Source organism: Zea mays, chromosome 7, assembly GCF_902167145.1.
Source record: "Zea mays cultivar B73 chromosome 7, Zm-B73-REFERENCE-NAM-5.0, whole genome shotgun sequence".
NCBI lineage: Eukaryota > Viridiplantae > Streptophyta > Magnoliopsida > Poales > Poaceae > Zea > Zea mays.
Window position 1 is genome coordinate 163123296 of NC_050102.1, and position 14857 is coordinate 163138152.

The following is a 14857-nucleotide window of genomic DNA, read 5'->3' on the forward strand; positions in this document are numbered from 1 at the left end:
CAAAGGGGAAGATAGCACTTCGAGGGCTCTAATGGTTCCGTTTTTTGGCGATTCATGCCAAAAAGGGGGAGAAATGAGCCCAAAGCAAAAGGACCGCACCACCACCAATTTCAAAAACTTAGTGTTGAATATTATCAATTGGTTTTCCTATTATGTTCAAAAGGGGGAGAAAGTAGTATTTCAAAAATTATCAAAACCCTCTTGAACACTAAGAGGAGGATCTCATCTAGGGGGAGTTTTGTTTAGTCAAAAGAGAAGCATTTGAAACTAAGGGAAAAGAATTTCAAATCTTGAAGATGCTTTGCAAAATCTTATTCATTTACCTTTGACTATTTTGCAAAAGAACTTAGAAAAGATTTACAAAAGATTTTGCAAAAACAAAACATGTGGTACAAGCGTGGTCCAAAATGTTATATAAGAAAGAAACAATCCATGCATATCTTGTAAGTATTTATATTGGCTCAAATTCAAGCAACCTTTACACTTACAATTATGCAAACTAGTTCAATTATGCACTTCTATATTTGCTTTGGTTTGTGTTGGCATCAATCACCAAAAAGGGGGAGATTGAAAGGGAATTAGGCTTTCACCTAGTCCCTAATTAATTTTGGTGGTTGAATTGCCCAACACAAATAATTGAACTAACTAGTTTGTTCTAGTGTATAAGTTATACAAGTGCTAAAGGTTCACACTTAGCCAATAAAAAGACCAAGAGTTGGATTCAACAAAAGAGCAAAGGGCCAACCGAAGGCACCTCTGGTCTGGCGCACCGGACTGTCCGGTGCACCACCGGACATGTCCGGTGCACCAGAGGACTCCAACTCAAACTCGCCATCTTCGGGAATTTCCAGAGGCACTCGCGCTATAATTCACCGGACTGTCCGGTGTACACCGGACAGTGTCCGGTGCGCCAAGGAGGAGCGGCCTCAGGAACTCGCCAGCTTCGGGAAACGCCAACGGCTAGTCCGCTAAAATTCACCGGACTGTCCGGTGTGCACCGGACTGTCCGGTGCAACTCCGGAGCAACGGCTACCTCCGCGCCAACGGCTACCTGCAGTGCAATAAATGCGCGCGCAGCGCGCGCAGAAGTCAGGCGCGCCCATACTGGCACACCGGACAGCAAACAGTACCTGTCCGGTGTGCACCGGACACCCAGGCGGGCCCACAAGTCAGGAACTCCAACGGTCAGAATCCAACGGCAGTGATGACGTGGCAGGGGGCACCGGACTGTCTGGTGTGCACCGGACTGTCCGGTGCGCCATCGAGCAGACAGCCTCCCAACGGCCACTTTTGGTGGTTGGGGCTATAAATACCCCAACCACCCCACCATTCATTGCATCCAAGTTTTTCCACTTCCTAACTACTACAAGAGCTCTAGCATTCAATTCTAGACACACCAAAGAGATCAAATCCTCTCCAAATTCCACACAACGCCGTAGTGACTAGAGAGAGTGATTTGCTTGTGTTCTTTCGAGCTCTTGCGCTTGGATTGCTTTCTTCTTTCTTGATTCTCTCATTGCGATCAAACTCACTTGTAATTGAGGCAAGAGACACCAAACTTGTGGTGGTCCTTGTGGGAACTTTGTGTTCCAAGTGATTGAGAAGAGAAAGCTCACTCGGTCCGTGGGATCGTTTGAGAGAGGGAAGGGTTGAAAGAGACCCGGCCTTTGTGGCCTCCTCAACGGGGAGTAGGTTTGCAAGAACCGAACCTCGGTAAAACAAATCCGCGTGTCTCACTTACTTATTCGCTTGCAATTTGTTTTGCGCCCTCTCTCGCGGACTCGTTTATATTTCTAACGCTAACCCGGCTTGTAGTTGTGTTTATATTTGTAAATTTCAGTTTCGCCCTATTCACCCCCCTCTAGGCGACTTTCACCCCCGCCCATGCCAAAACTTGTGAGACAAGGACGGGCAGGAGGCCATAGAGTTGAAGGTCGGTCCGTGGCCGGCCTTGGCTATCTCGCCGGCAGAAGAACCTCTTCAAGCTGCCGTGGCGGACGCCAGCGCCGCGAGCGGCTCCGAAGCCACTCGCGTCCGAGAGCCAGGCACGGTGCAGCTGCCAGCGCCACGGACGACGACCGCCCTTCCCTCCGATCACTGAGTGAAGGAGCGGGCCGCCGCCCACGCGGGGGCCGACCTCAACTCGACACACTCCCCTCCCCAGCCCTAGTGATGAAAATCCTTGAGGCTGAGGGAGGGGCAGGGGCCGCAGCCCGGCTCGCTTTCCCCCACCATCAAGCCGAAGGTCACCGTCTTGGGTGACCGCCGGTGGAGGGGTGCGGCCGGGCTGCATGATGAAAATCCTTGAAGCCGAACGATGGCTGAAAGGTACCAACTCCCACGGAGTTGTGTTCCTCCAACGATGGGGCAGAAAGACGGCGGGTACCCCCCATCCGGGGGCTTGGAAGATGGAAAGACACGACGCATAAGGGAGGAAGAAGACATGGTCGCCTTTCGAAAGGGGTCACCCTCCTTTTAAAGGCAACTCTCCCTACGTGCGCCCCCAAACGTTACGGGCTGAGTCTTCTCCAACATGCTCCAAGGCCCTCCCCTGCGGCGCGGGGGCTGGGTCCCGCATGTCATGCAAACCGGCTCAGAGCAGAAGAAGCCAAACCGCCGCGCGTGGCGCACACAACCGCCCAGCAGTTACAAGCGACCCCCCACTTTTGCCCAGACCAACAGGCGGAAGGGGCGGGCAGCCATGCAGGCGGCATGCAACCGCGCCAGGTGGACGCGCTTCTCCGACTCCCAACACGCCAGCATGGAGGCCCAGGCCCACGCGTCACGCAACCGGCGCGCCGGATGCTGCATGCAAGCAACTGCACCGCCACTTGCGCCACCACCGCGCCTCTTCGGTTGCGGAACCAATACCGCGACTCGATGCGGCCCAGCGCACGACCCAGCAGCGCCATCCTGGCGCGACGGTCAATACGGCCGAAAGCGGGCCGGCAGTAATGACGGTGGCAGGCGGACGAGAGCAGCAGTCACGTCGTCAGCCAGGCTCACGTCCCATCCAGGGGCAGCAAGAGAGCCTCCCCTCACGGCGTGAAGACGACGCGCCCGTGATCCGTTCCTCGAACGGCTCGCGCACGCGCAACGGCCGCCCTGCCAACTACTCGCCCCGTCGCATTAACTCCGCGGCGGGACAGGCGGCGCTTCTGGCAGGGGAAGCGGACGACGCTTCGCCTTCGCCGTAATAACCGCGCCAAAAAAGGTACGCCACGTCGTTCGATTTCGTATCCTTTTCCTTTTTTCCTCTTTCTCTATCTCTTGCAACAGGGACCGGGAAAGGGGGATACCCCGAAAAGGATCCTTCCCTGTGAAGGAACCGGGCTCCGAGCCCCCCTACTGATCAGAGGTTCGAAGGCTGGCCCTCCGAGGGGTTCAACAGTCGCCTCAGATCGTGTGGGCCCTACACCCACTACTGGTCAGAGGTTCGAAGGCCGGCCCCCCGAAGGGCTCCACGGCCGCCTCAGGCTACTCGGGCTCCGCGCCCATTACTGATCAGGGGTTCGAAGGCTGGCCCCCGAAGGGTTCACAGTCGCCTCAGACACCGAGCGAGGGATGACCAGGGGTACGTTCGATACATAACCGAGGCTCGGGCTGCGCTCCCGAGGTACCCTAGGACATTTCCGAGACCAGCGGGAGCGATCTTGTAACGGAATCCCATCAGAGGGAGGCATCGAGCCCTCGGACCCCGTCGCCAGGGGACCGGGTCCGGCAGATCACCCGTAGGTACTTTTGGGCGTGCCTCTGGGCCCCTAGCCGACCCCCAACGAACGGGGCACGGACGTCCACTCGGATTACCCGCTTGCAGCTCACCGGAGACACCATGTTCGGTGCCCATCGAGGGTAACATGGCGCTCTCCCCCCTCCTCCTTGTGGAAAGGCGACGTAGGGGCGTATGTAAAAAAGCCGAGTCTGTCCCTGATCGCCCTCTCGCCCTGTGCGGAGGCTCGGGGGCTGCTCTCGCAAACCCGACTCCGGTCGAACCGTTGACAGCGTCAACATACCAGCCCGAGAGCTTGGGCCCCGACCGTGCACCCGGGCTACGGCCAGTTCGCATGAGGGAACAACCAGACCAGCCAAAGCATTACGCAAGGCATTAAGACCTCGGGGGAGTGAAACCACTCCTCCGAGGCCTCGGGGGGCTACACCCGGCGGGTGCGCTCGCGCGCACCCACCGGAACAAAATGCAACCGAGAAAGGCTAGTCCCCTTGCAAAAAAGTGCGACGAAAGCCTCCAAGTGAGTGCTAACACTCCCTTCGAGGCTCGGGGCTACTGTCGGGGACCATAATTAGGGGTACCCTCAAGACGCCTAATTCTCAGCTGGTAACCCCCATCAGCATAAAGCTGCAGAGGCCTGATGGGTGCGATTAAGTCAGGGATCAGTCCATACGAGCGACTCGATCACGCCTCGCCCGAGCCTAGCCTCGGACAAGGGCAGCCGACCCCGAGGGATTTCCGTCTCGCCCGAGGCCCCCCTTTAACGGCGGACACATCTCCGGCTCGCCCGAGGCCTTGCCTTCGCTGAGAAGCAACCCTGACTAAATCGCCGCACCGACCGACCGAGTCGCAGGAGCATTTAACGCAAAGGTGGTCTGACACCTTTATCCTGACGCGCGCCCCCCGGCAGAGCCGAAGTAACCGCCGTCACTTCGCCGCTCCACTGACCGGTCTGACAGAAGGACAGCGCCGCCTGCGCCACTCCGACTGCAGTGCCACTTGACAGAGTGAGACTGACAGGCAGTCAGGCCTTGCCAAAGGCGCCATAGGAAACTCCGCTCCGCCCGATCCAGGGCTCGGACTCGGGCTAGGCCCCGGAAGACGGCGAACTCTGCTCCGCCCGACCCAGGGCTCGGACTCGGGCTAGGCCCCGGAAGACGGCGAACTCCGCTCCGCCCGACCTAGGGCTCGGACTCGGGCTAGGCCCCGGAAGACGGCGAACTCCGCTCCGCCCGACCCAGGGCTCGGACTCGGGCTAGGCCCCGGAAGACGGCGAACTCCGCTCCGCCCGACCCAGGGCTCGGACTCGGGCTAGGCCCCAGAAGACGGCGAACTCCGCTCCGCCCGACCCAGGGCTCGGACTCGGGCTAGGCCCCGAAAGACGGCGAACTCCGCTCCACCCAGGGCTCGGACTCGGGCTCAGCCCCAGAAGACGACGAACTCCGCTTCGCCCGACCCCAGGGCTCGAACTCCGCCCTGGCCTCTGCCGAACAACCTCCGCCTCGCCCGACGCAGGGGCTCGGGCTCGGCCTCGGCCATGGAAGACAGACTCGACCTCGGCTTCGGAGGAGCCCCCACGTCGCCCGACCTAGGGCACAGGCCCGCCACGTCAACAGGAAGCACCATCATCACCCTACCCCGAGCCGACTCGGGCCGCAGAGAACAAGACCAGTGTCCCATCTGGCTAGCTCCGCCAGATAGGCAATGATGGCGCCCCGCTAGCCCTGTGACGACAGCGGCTCTCAGCTCCCTTACGGAAGCAGGGGGACATCAGCAAGAACTCAACCGCTCCGACAGCTGTCCCTCCGCCAGGCTCCGTTGCTCCTCCGACAGCCACGACATCACACCAGCAGGGTGCCAAGATCTCTCCGGCTGCCACATTGGCATGTACTTAGGACGCTAGCTCTCCCTCCGCTAGACACGTAGCACTCTGCTACATCCCCATTGTACACCTGGATCCTCTCCTTACGCCTATAAAAGGAAGGACCAGGGCCTTCTTAGAGAAGGTTGGCCGCGCGGGGACGAGGGCGGGACAGGCGCTCTCTTGGGGCCGCTCGCTTCCCTCACCCGCGTGGACGCTTGTAACCCCCTACTGCAAGCGCACCCGACCTGGGCGCGGGACGAACACGAAGGCCGCAGGATTTCCACCTCTCGCACGCCCGTCTCCGGCCACCTCGCTTCCCCCCCTTCGCGCTCGCCCACGCGCTCGACCCATCTGGGCTGGGTCACGCGGCACACTCACTCGTCGGCTCAGGGACCCCCGGTCTCGAAACGCCGACATTTATAAACATCCTAGTTTCTATAAAAAGTTTCTTAAAAACTCTGTACTTCCACTTTTCATATAAAGCTATTTAAATCTAAGATAATTTGATTAATACTAATTGTAGAAATTGATTTATTAGGAAAGGAAAGGAATGGAGCATGCAGGGACCACTAATTGTAGAAATTTGATTTAATTAATACTAATTATAAAAAGTGTACTTCATATGGAGTTCGAAGCAAAGCAAAGTGACGGGGAGCATAAATAATAAGTCCAAAAATGATACACCATCTCCTCTGCCTGCTCCACCAGTCCACCCCACCAGGCACCAGTCCACCACCGACGCCCGCACGCACGAGGCACACGATGGCCTCGCTGGAGGCGGCGGAGACATCACCGCCGTCTACGCCCACCACCAGCGCGTCCCCCTGCCCGACCCCGCGCCCGCTGGCTACCGCACCGCCGACCATGGGTGCGGCGCTTCTCCGCGCCGCGCGCAGCGGCGACGAGAGACAGCTCGTGAAAGCGCTTCTGGCGGACCCTGCGGCCCCAGACCTTGAGACCGCCGCCACAGCCGGAGGGAACACGCTCCTCCACGTGGCGGCCGCGGGCGGGCACGTGGACCTCGCGTTGCTCCTCCTCCGCCGCGCCCCGCGCCTCCTCACGGCGCGTAACGCGGCGCTCGACACCCCGCTCCACCTCGCCGCACGCGCGGGGGCGCACAAGGTCGTCGCGCTCCTCGCCGCCTCCTCGTCCTCGTCATCGTCCTCACCAGCTTGCTCCCTGCGCGCCCTGACCCGGGCCACGAACCGGCGCGGGGAGACGGCGCTGCACGACGCCGTGCGGGGCGGCCACGAGGCCGCGGCGCGTGCGCTGGCCACCGCGGACCCTGGTCTCGTGGGGATGTGCGGCGGCGCTGGGGAGTCGCCGTTTTACATGGCGTCGGCGGCTGGGTCCCTGGGGATGCTGCGCATGCTCTTAAAGGCATATAAGGACGCGGAGGAGGAGGTGCCCGACCTCGGGTCGAGCATAGGTCCGGGTGGCCGCACGGTGATGCACGCCGCTGTGCTCACGAGCAATGGTGAGTCCCTCTTGAGTCCTGACTCTTAGTTTATCTGTTTATGGTGCTCTGTTTGTGATGAATTAATGAACAATTTGAAGTGTATTTAATATCTAGCTTGTCAGATTTAGTTATGCAAGTTTGCTATATTTTGGGGATTGATGTACCGTTGGAAGCTTGTCAAAAATCTGGAAATGCTTCTCTGGGTAGAATGATTGGACTGTTCTGTGGTTGGATTGAATGGAATTTAGCAGTTCAGATGTTAGTACTTTGTTAAAGCGAGGATGGCACTTCTTCTAAAACAAGTGAATGGAGTATGAGTTGGATGATTGATTCAAGTTTCTGTTTGATGTGATGACTCTTGACTCATGGTCACTGTATTATGAACTTTACTATATAAACTCAAACATTTGAAATTGCTATAACCTGTAATCTAGTGATAGCAATTTTTGTTTGGGTCATCTTGGCAGCAGACTAATTTATGTTCCGTCAATCGGACCGCGCGAGGATGCACATTTATTAGTGTTTAATGGAATAACTGGTTTTGACTCGAAAACCTATGGGGAACATAACATTGGGTTTTGGCTGGGTGGTCGACAATCATCAAATGGCCAGGACACCCAATTGTATATTATTCCTACTGTCCCACATGCGAATCATGACACAGATAGAAAAAGGAGGGTACACGTCAAAAGAATCTTGCTGAAATGGATACCTGTAACCATGGACATGGAGGGGGGACTGCGTTTTATAAGTAGTACTCTGTAGTACATTGCGAGTGGTTCTACTGAGAAAAAATAACCTGAGAAAAGTAATATAACCCTTGATTGCATCTTACGAAACATAACCCAGTTGTGTTGAAAAGTAATCATAATGTATCAAATATAGTCTCAAAAGAAAACCACAGCAACATAGCCTTTTAGTCCAAAGCAAGTTGAGTTATGCTAGAGTTGAAACCCAACAAGAAGTCATCAAAAAGAGAAAGAGAGAAAGGGGAGGGGAGAAAGCTTTTGAGAGAATTAAAAGGGAAAAAGCCTAATCATAGGCTGGACACGTGGATAGCCTTTTTCCAATCATTTCTATCCAAACACAACTCCTTTGTGATTTTTCATTTCTTCAAGTCTCTTTTAATTGTCTCCTCCCATGTCAAGTTTGGCCGTCCTCTACCTCTCTTCACATTATTGTCCCGTCTTATGATGCCTCTGTGACCGGTGCCCCTGGGGGTCTCCGGTGGACATGTCCAAACCATCTCAATCAGTGTTGAATAAGCTTTTATTCAATTGGCGCTACTCCTAGCCGGTCGTGTATGTCATCGATTCTCACTCGGTCCAACCTCGTGTATCCACATATCCAACACAACATACGCATCTCTGCAACACTTAGTTATTGAATATGTCGTCTCTTAGTAGGCCAACACTCTGCCCCAATAACATAGCAGGCCTAATCGTCGTCCTGTAGAACTTGCCTTTCAACTTCTGTGACACTCTCTTGTCACATAGAACTCCCGATGCTTAACGCCATTTCATCCATCCCGCTTTGATCCTATGGCTAACATCTACATCCATATCACTATCTTTCTGTAGCATCGATCCCAAATAACGGAAGGTGCCCTTCTTTGGTACTACCTGAACTCCCAGGCTTACATCTCCATCCTCATTAATTGTAGTACCAAAGTCACATCTCATATACTCGGTTTTAGTCCTGCTAATTCTAAAACATTTTGATTGTAGGGTCTGACGACATAACTCTAGCTTTCTATTTACTCCTTCCCGACTTTCATCTACTAGAACTACATCATCAACAAAAAGCATACACCAAGGGATATCTCCTTGTATATCTCTCGTGACTTCATCTATAACTAAGGCAAATAGATAAGGGTTTAAAGCTAAACCTTGATGTAGCCCTATGTTAATCGGGAAAACATTTGTATCACCATCAGTTGTTCGGACGCTAGTCACAATCTTGTCATACATGTCCTTGATGAGCGTAACATACTTTGTTGGGACTTTATTCTTGTCCAATGCCTATCACATGAGATTCCTAGGTATTTTATCATCGGCCTTTTCCAAGTCGATAAAAACCATGTATAAGTCCTTCTGGTCCTTATACCGTCCCATGACTTGTCTTATTAAGAAAATTGCTTCCATGGTTGACCTTTTGGGCATGAATCCAACTTGGTTCATGGAGATATGCGTCATTCCTCTTGGGTGATGCTCAATATCTCTCTCCTATAGCTTCATAGTGTGGCTCATGAGCTTAATCCCTCGATAGTTGGTACAACTTTGAATATCTCCCTTGTTCTTGAAGATTGGTACTAATGTACTCCTCCTCCACTCATCGAGCATCTTGTTTGATCGAAAAATATGGTTAAACAACTTGGTTAGCCAAACTATAGCAATGTCCCCAAGGCGATACCATCCGGGCACATCGCTTTGCCCCTTTCATCATCTTTAAAGTTTCTTTGACCTCTGACTCTTGGATCCTGCGTACAAAGCATTGACTCTTGGATCCTGCATACAAAGCATCAAAGGAGTCATCCAACTGGGTGTGGTAGTTCTCACCATTGAAAAGATTGTCAAAATACCTCTACGACCTCTTTTTGATGTCTTGTTCTTTCACCAAGGGTTGATACATCTCATCCTTAATGCATTTAACTTGGTTGAGGTCCCTCATCTTCCTTTCCTGAATCCTAGCCATCTTATAGACATCCTTCTCCCCTTCCTTTGTACTTAGTCTTCGGCAAAGATCATCATAGGCTCGACCCTTTGCCTCACTCACAGCTCGCTTTGCAGTCTTCTTTGCCACCTTATACCTCTCTATGTTGACCGCACTCCTGTCATAGAACAAGCTCCTATAACATTCTTTTTTCTCCTTTATTGCCTTTTGAATGATCATGGTCCACCACCAAGTATTTTTAGGTTCACCTCTGCTCCCATTGGTCACTCCAAACACCTCTGACGCCACTTTCCTAATACAAGTTGCCATCTTCACCCACATGTTGTTTGCATCTTCTTCTTTGGACCAAGCGCCCTCCACAATAACTCTTTCCTTAAAAATTACAGATGTCTCAAAAGAAAACCATGTAAATAAAAATATATTTGTGTAAATCTCGAAGTACTTGTAGTTCTATCTACTATGTTCCAAATTATAAGTCGTTTGGCTTCTCTGGGTACATTGTTTTTGCTATGCATTAGATATATGTTATGTTTAGATATATAATAAATGTTATGTATTTATAAAAGTCATAACGACTTATTATAATTTGTAATGGAGGGTATACATTTGAATGGGATATGAGTATGAATTTATTTATTTATTAATAAAAAATCATTTATAGCAATCTATCCAACAATAAAGTCTTTTAGTCCCAAGAAAGTTGAGGGTAGGCTAGAGTTGTAACCCAACATGCGCTAAAAAAAGAATAATAATAAAAAAAGAATCAGTCTGTCCAATATTATTAAGAGCGCTGCTACACATACTGACGTACGACTCCAGTGTTAGACTCAGGTACAACTAGGATCATCTAATGCCTTATGTTGCACTAGTTTAGAACAAGAGACAACAACAACCGTAGATTAATGTTGGTCACACTCTAGTCATGGGTGGGTCATACGTGAAGATTTTTTGTATTATTAAGTGAGGCTTGTTCTTTGATTTGCATAGTAGGCTCCTTTGAAGACGACTCCTGGTTAGCCGCATATAAATTGATGACATATTTGTTCAGTTACTTTTTCTTTTGTGCTTCTCGGCTTTACTAGGCACTTTTTACCGCCTTAATTACTAGGTTGGTTTTGTGGATATGTATGAAATGTGTTTCTTTTGTAATAGCTCAAAACAAATCATTATTAATGCTATTTGGGAAAAGGTGTACTTGAATTAACTAGCCATAGGAATAATACATACCTTCTAATTCTGATAGCTGTGGCGATAAAGTGCAGCATCTTATCTGGCATATTATTGCAGTTTCAACTATATGCATGAAGTTTGAAGTGTTAATTAGGTTAAAGACTTGACATCATCAATGGTGTTGAGTGTGGAACGACGTTGGGGTAGAATTTTGTTGGACATGTATCGGGATTTTTTTAACCAAGTCAGAAATTCGTCCCTAGGGGATCGAACCTGGAAGTTGGATGTGCTACTCAGAAGCCTTTAACCACGGCTAGAGGCCCTTTCACATTTTTTTATTCTTAAGAGTGATGGTGTTTGAGGTCTTAGACTTTCTATTTACTGAAGTTCTTTCTTAACAGAAATGATACAGGAATTGCTGCAGTGGAACCCCACTCTTGTGAAAGAAGTTGATGACTCGGGCAGTACTCCTTTTCACTACATCGCTTCTGTTGGAAATATTTCCGCAATGAAGCTCTTATTGCGCCGTGACAGTTCTCCAGCATATAGCTCAGATTCAAACGGTTTATTTCCTGTACATATTGCTGCTAAGATGGGCTACGGTCAATTCATCTACGAGCTCTGTAGATTTTGCCCAGATTGTGACGAATTGCTTGACAGTAGAGGAAGAAATTTCCTTCATACTGCTATTGAGCATAAGAAATGGAAAGTTGTCTGGCGTTTCTCTGGTACTGCAGATCTTGGAAGGATGGCAAATGTCATGGATTCAGAAGGCAACACACCTCTGCATCTTGCAATCAAGAATGCAGACCAGATGATAGTGAGCCTTCTTATGGCAACAAATAGTGTGCTGCCGAATATAGTGAACAACCAGGGCCTCACCGCCTTAGATCTTGCTGTACTGGCAACTGACAAAGGCATAAGTTATACACTGGTAAGCTTCACCGAATCACCTAGGACTGCATTCTTCTTTGCATCTTTTAATTCATGTTCTCGTTCGATTTGAATTGTATTTCAGTTCAGTTTTTAACTTGTATAGTTTGATTTCCTGAAATGTTGATTTTCTTCTGGTAGAATCCTCAGGTCATCATACTCCGCTGTTTGGCATGGACTGGAGCTGTCCTTAGTCCTCGTCGCCTTGATCATTTCATCGATGATTTTGGCATTGGCAAAACTTCAGGAAACGAGCTCAAGAAATTCACCAACATTGCACAGAACTTAATTGTTGGTTCCGTCCTTGTTTCAACGGTCACGTTTGCAGCAGTTTTCACTCTTCCTGGCGGCTACATATCGGAGGGGCATCCACACGCCGGTGCACCAATTCTGTCACACAGGTACACCTTCAAGGCGTTCGTGATGGCAAACACCCTCGCATTTGTCGGCTCCACCTTGTCCACCATCTGGCTCACCTATGCTGGGTCGGAACACGTCCACCCACTGCTTCGTGCAATCTACATGTTCCTCTCCGTAATTTCGATGGAGCAGGCAACAAGAAGTATGGTTATAGGATTCGCATTGGGTGCGTATGTCGTTCTGAGCCCAGTCAGCGAGCGGATTGCCATTGTGGTCTGCATGTCCACCTTCATGACGCTCTTGCTTCGCAACCCTTCTAGCTGGCAGCTGTGGTTCCTGTTCATGCCGATTAAGAGGCGATTGGGATGGAAAGGAGCTTTTAAGACCCACTTGCCTCCGGAAACAAGGAGCCGCCTTACAATTGGTGTTGGCTCCAATTTTGCTTGCCAGTTCCTTCGGAGGATGCTCGGTATGTTATTTACGTACAGCTTTATCTTTCTGTTAGCATTGCTATGATGAGAAACAATATAGTGTGCCTCGGTGTAATATTCATGTTCCTTGGAGCTGTATGTTTTGTACTTTTGTATATAAATAGTTCAAGTTCCACGAATGGTTGCTTTATTCCTGAACTCAGATATTTTAATCATCTAATGCGATGGTGGAATTAAAAAATTCAAAATTCTGCGAGTGGTTGCCTTTTGGTTGTAAAGATTAGGTAATGGTTGGGAGAGCTTTAACAGCTCAAGATCCACGAAAACAGCTTTAGGTTTGCATTTTTCAAGTCATGTCTCACCTCTATGAAATCTAAGTCATGTCCTCACCTCTATGAAATTCAAATTTACCAAAAATTCAGATCTGAATGACTATGGATTTCAATATATGCTCTAGAGTTAACAAAAAATCTTTGCCAATGCCACTTATTATACAAAGTAACGGTTCGTTCTATTTTCTTCTCGCTTCTTTATGATCCAAAAATTCAGATCTGGAGGCCCATAGATTTCGTTACACAGAAGTAACGATCTGTTCTTTCTTTTCTCGCTTATTTCCCATCGCTATGAGCCCATCTCCACTAGCTATACTGCCCCGATCTCGCTACGACGTGCCGTCCTCCCTTCTATTTCTATGGATGTGGCGCTGTCGTGCGAACATCGCCACTCCCCAGCGTCCCTCCCTTATTACCGACCGCTCTGTCGTGCAGGCTCACGCTCTTCCCCTGTCATGAATCTAGGAATCTGGCAAGCGGAAGCAGAATGTGGCAAAAATATAACTAAAAACAAGACACGGAAGTTCTGTTTTGTGGATGTTCTAGGCAATTAAAGAAAGTTTTCCTTTTTCTTATTTATTTTACTCTAGTTGTTTTTTTATGTTTTCCTTTTTTTGTTTTATATTCATTTTTTTACTTTCACTTATTTACATTGGACATACGAAACACAAGAATGCCATCGGAATTTGATTTCTAAACTTGGTTTGGAAAATACATCTTTTTAAACTTTCAAACGCTTTTGTATATGGATGACATGCATATACTTTTAGCCTGCAAAATTCTCATTCTCACGTGATTACCGGAGAACCCAGTGAGCGTAGCCACCTGCCTGCCTGCGAGATGGCCACGCGCGACCTGGCCATGCGCAAGCTGCCGTGTAGCCCGACATGGGCCCAAGCGCTTGCATTTGCGAGCTGCTGACAATTTGGTGGTCGGTGCATTGCTGCGTGCCACCCTGGTCGGCGCATATGAGGTCCTGCATAGGATCGTACCGGAATAATGAGGCCCAATAGAGTCCAACAGCCTCTTTAGTGCCACATCACCGACACCAGACCATTACACTCGGGTTTGTGGACTTCGCAGTATGTTATTACACTCATAAATCATAGACATAATCCTATCGGTCATAGACATAATAATAAAGAGCTAAAACTAAGAGCCCCTTTGGTAGGACTTATTTTTCAGCTTCGGCTCTGGCTCATGCAAAAATTGTGTTAAACACCTCTTTTTCAAATGGCTTCACCAGTGAAGTGCTTTTCCAAAATGAACTAGAGGGCATGAGCCAAAAAAAGTGGCTCACCCGGCTTCAGCTCACGTCATTTTTGCACAATAGCCCTCCCACCAGTCCAAATTTTTTTTGTCCTGCCCTCAATCCCTAGCCACGTACATGAGAGATAAACTATACAAGGGTCTTTCTGAAAAACAACCTATAAACCGTTTTGCCAAATGATTTTTCAGAATGATTTTGGCTCATCTAAAGAAGTGGTTTCACCTCGTGAGCCAGAGTCAAAGCCGTTTTTGGAGAAGCCAGAGCGCTGCCAAAGAGGCCCTAAGAGTCGCAAAATAGCAAATTTCTTCGCTGAAGGGTGACATATGGGGCCCACGCGCCACACGTTCATGTGGCGATTCGAGGATCAGGCAAGAACAGATACTTGCATTCTTTTCGTCACAGGAAAGTGAAATGAATAAACAACACGGCCGCCTCACCCTCTTGAATGACCGGAACACCACCGAGAGAGAGAGAGGAGCCCGCGCATTCTTCCATCCGTTCGCAGTACAGACGGCAATGGATACTCAATATCCGAAACCTGATAGGTTTTACCAATTAGAATAAGTTTAGGTCAATTTTTATATTCATAAGTTTGTTAATAGACATAAATCTATACCTAATGGGTTTATAGATACGGG

General features: G+C 49.9%; 1 protein-coding gene across 2 annotated transcripts; it reads left to right on the top strand.

Annotated features, from left to right (window-relative positions):
* The first annotated feature begins 6227 nt into the window (after positions 1 to 6227).
* On the top strand, positions 6228 to 12873 carry LOC103633248 (protein ACCELERATED CELL DEATH 6). 2 transcript variants are annotated; one of them, XM_008654943.4, is made up of 3 exons: positions 6228 to 7068; positions 11295 to 11827; positions 11968 to 12873. In XM_008654943.4, the coding sequence occupies exons 1-3, from the start codon at positions 6267 to 6269 to the stop codon at positions 12700 to 12702; spliced, it is 2070 nt and encodes a 689-aa protein (XP_008653165.1). In that variant the 5' UTR covers positions 6228 to 6266; the 3' UTR covers positions 12703 to 12873. The 2 variants fall into 2 exon arrangements, with proteins under 2 accessions (XP_008653165.1, XP_023156383.1); XM_023300615.2 differs by having other exon boundaries at positions 6245 to 7068; positions 11977 to 12873.
* The last annotated feature ends 1984 nt before the right edge of the window (positions 12874 to 14857 follow it).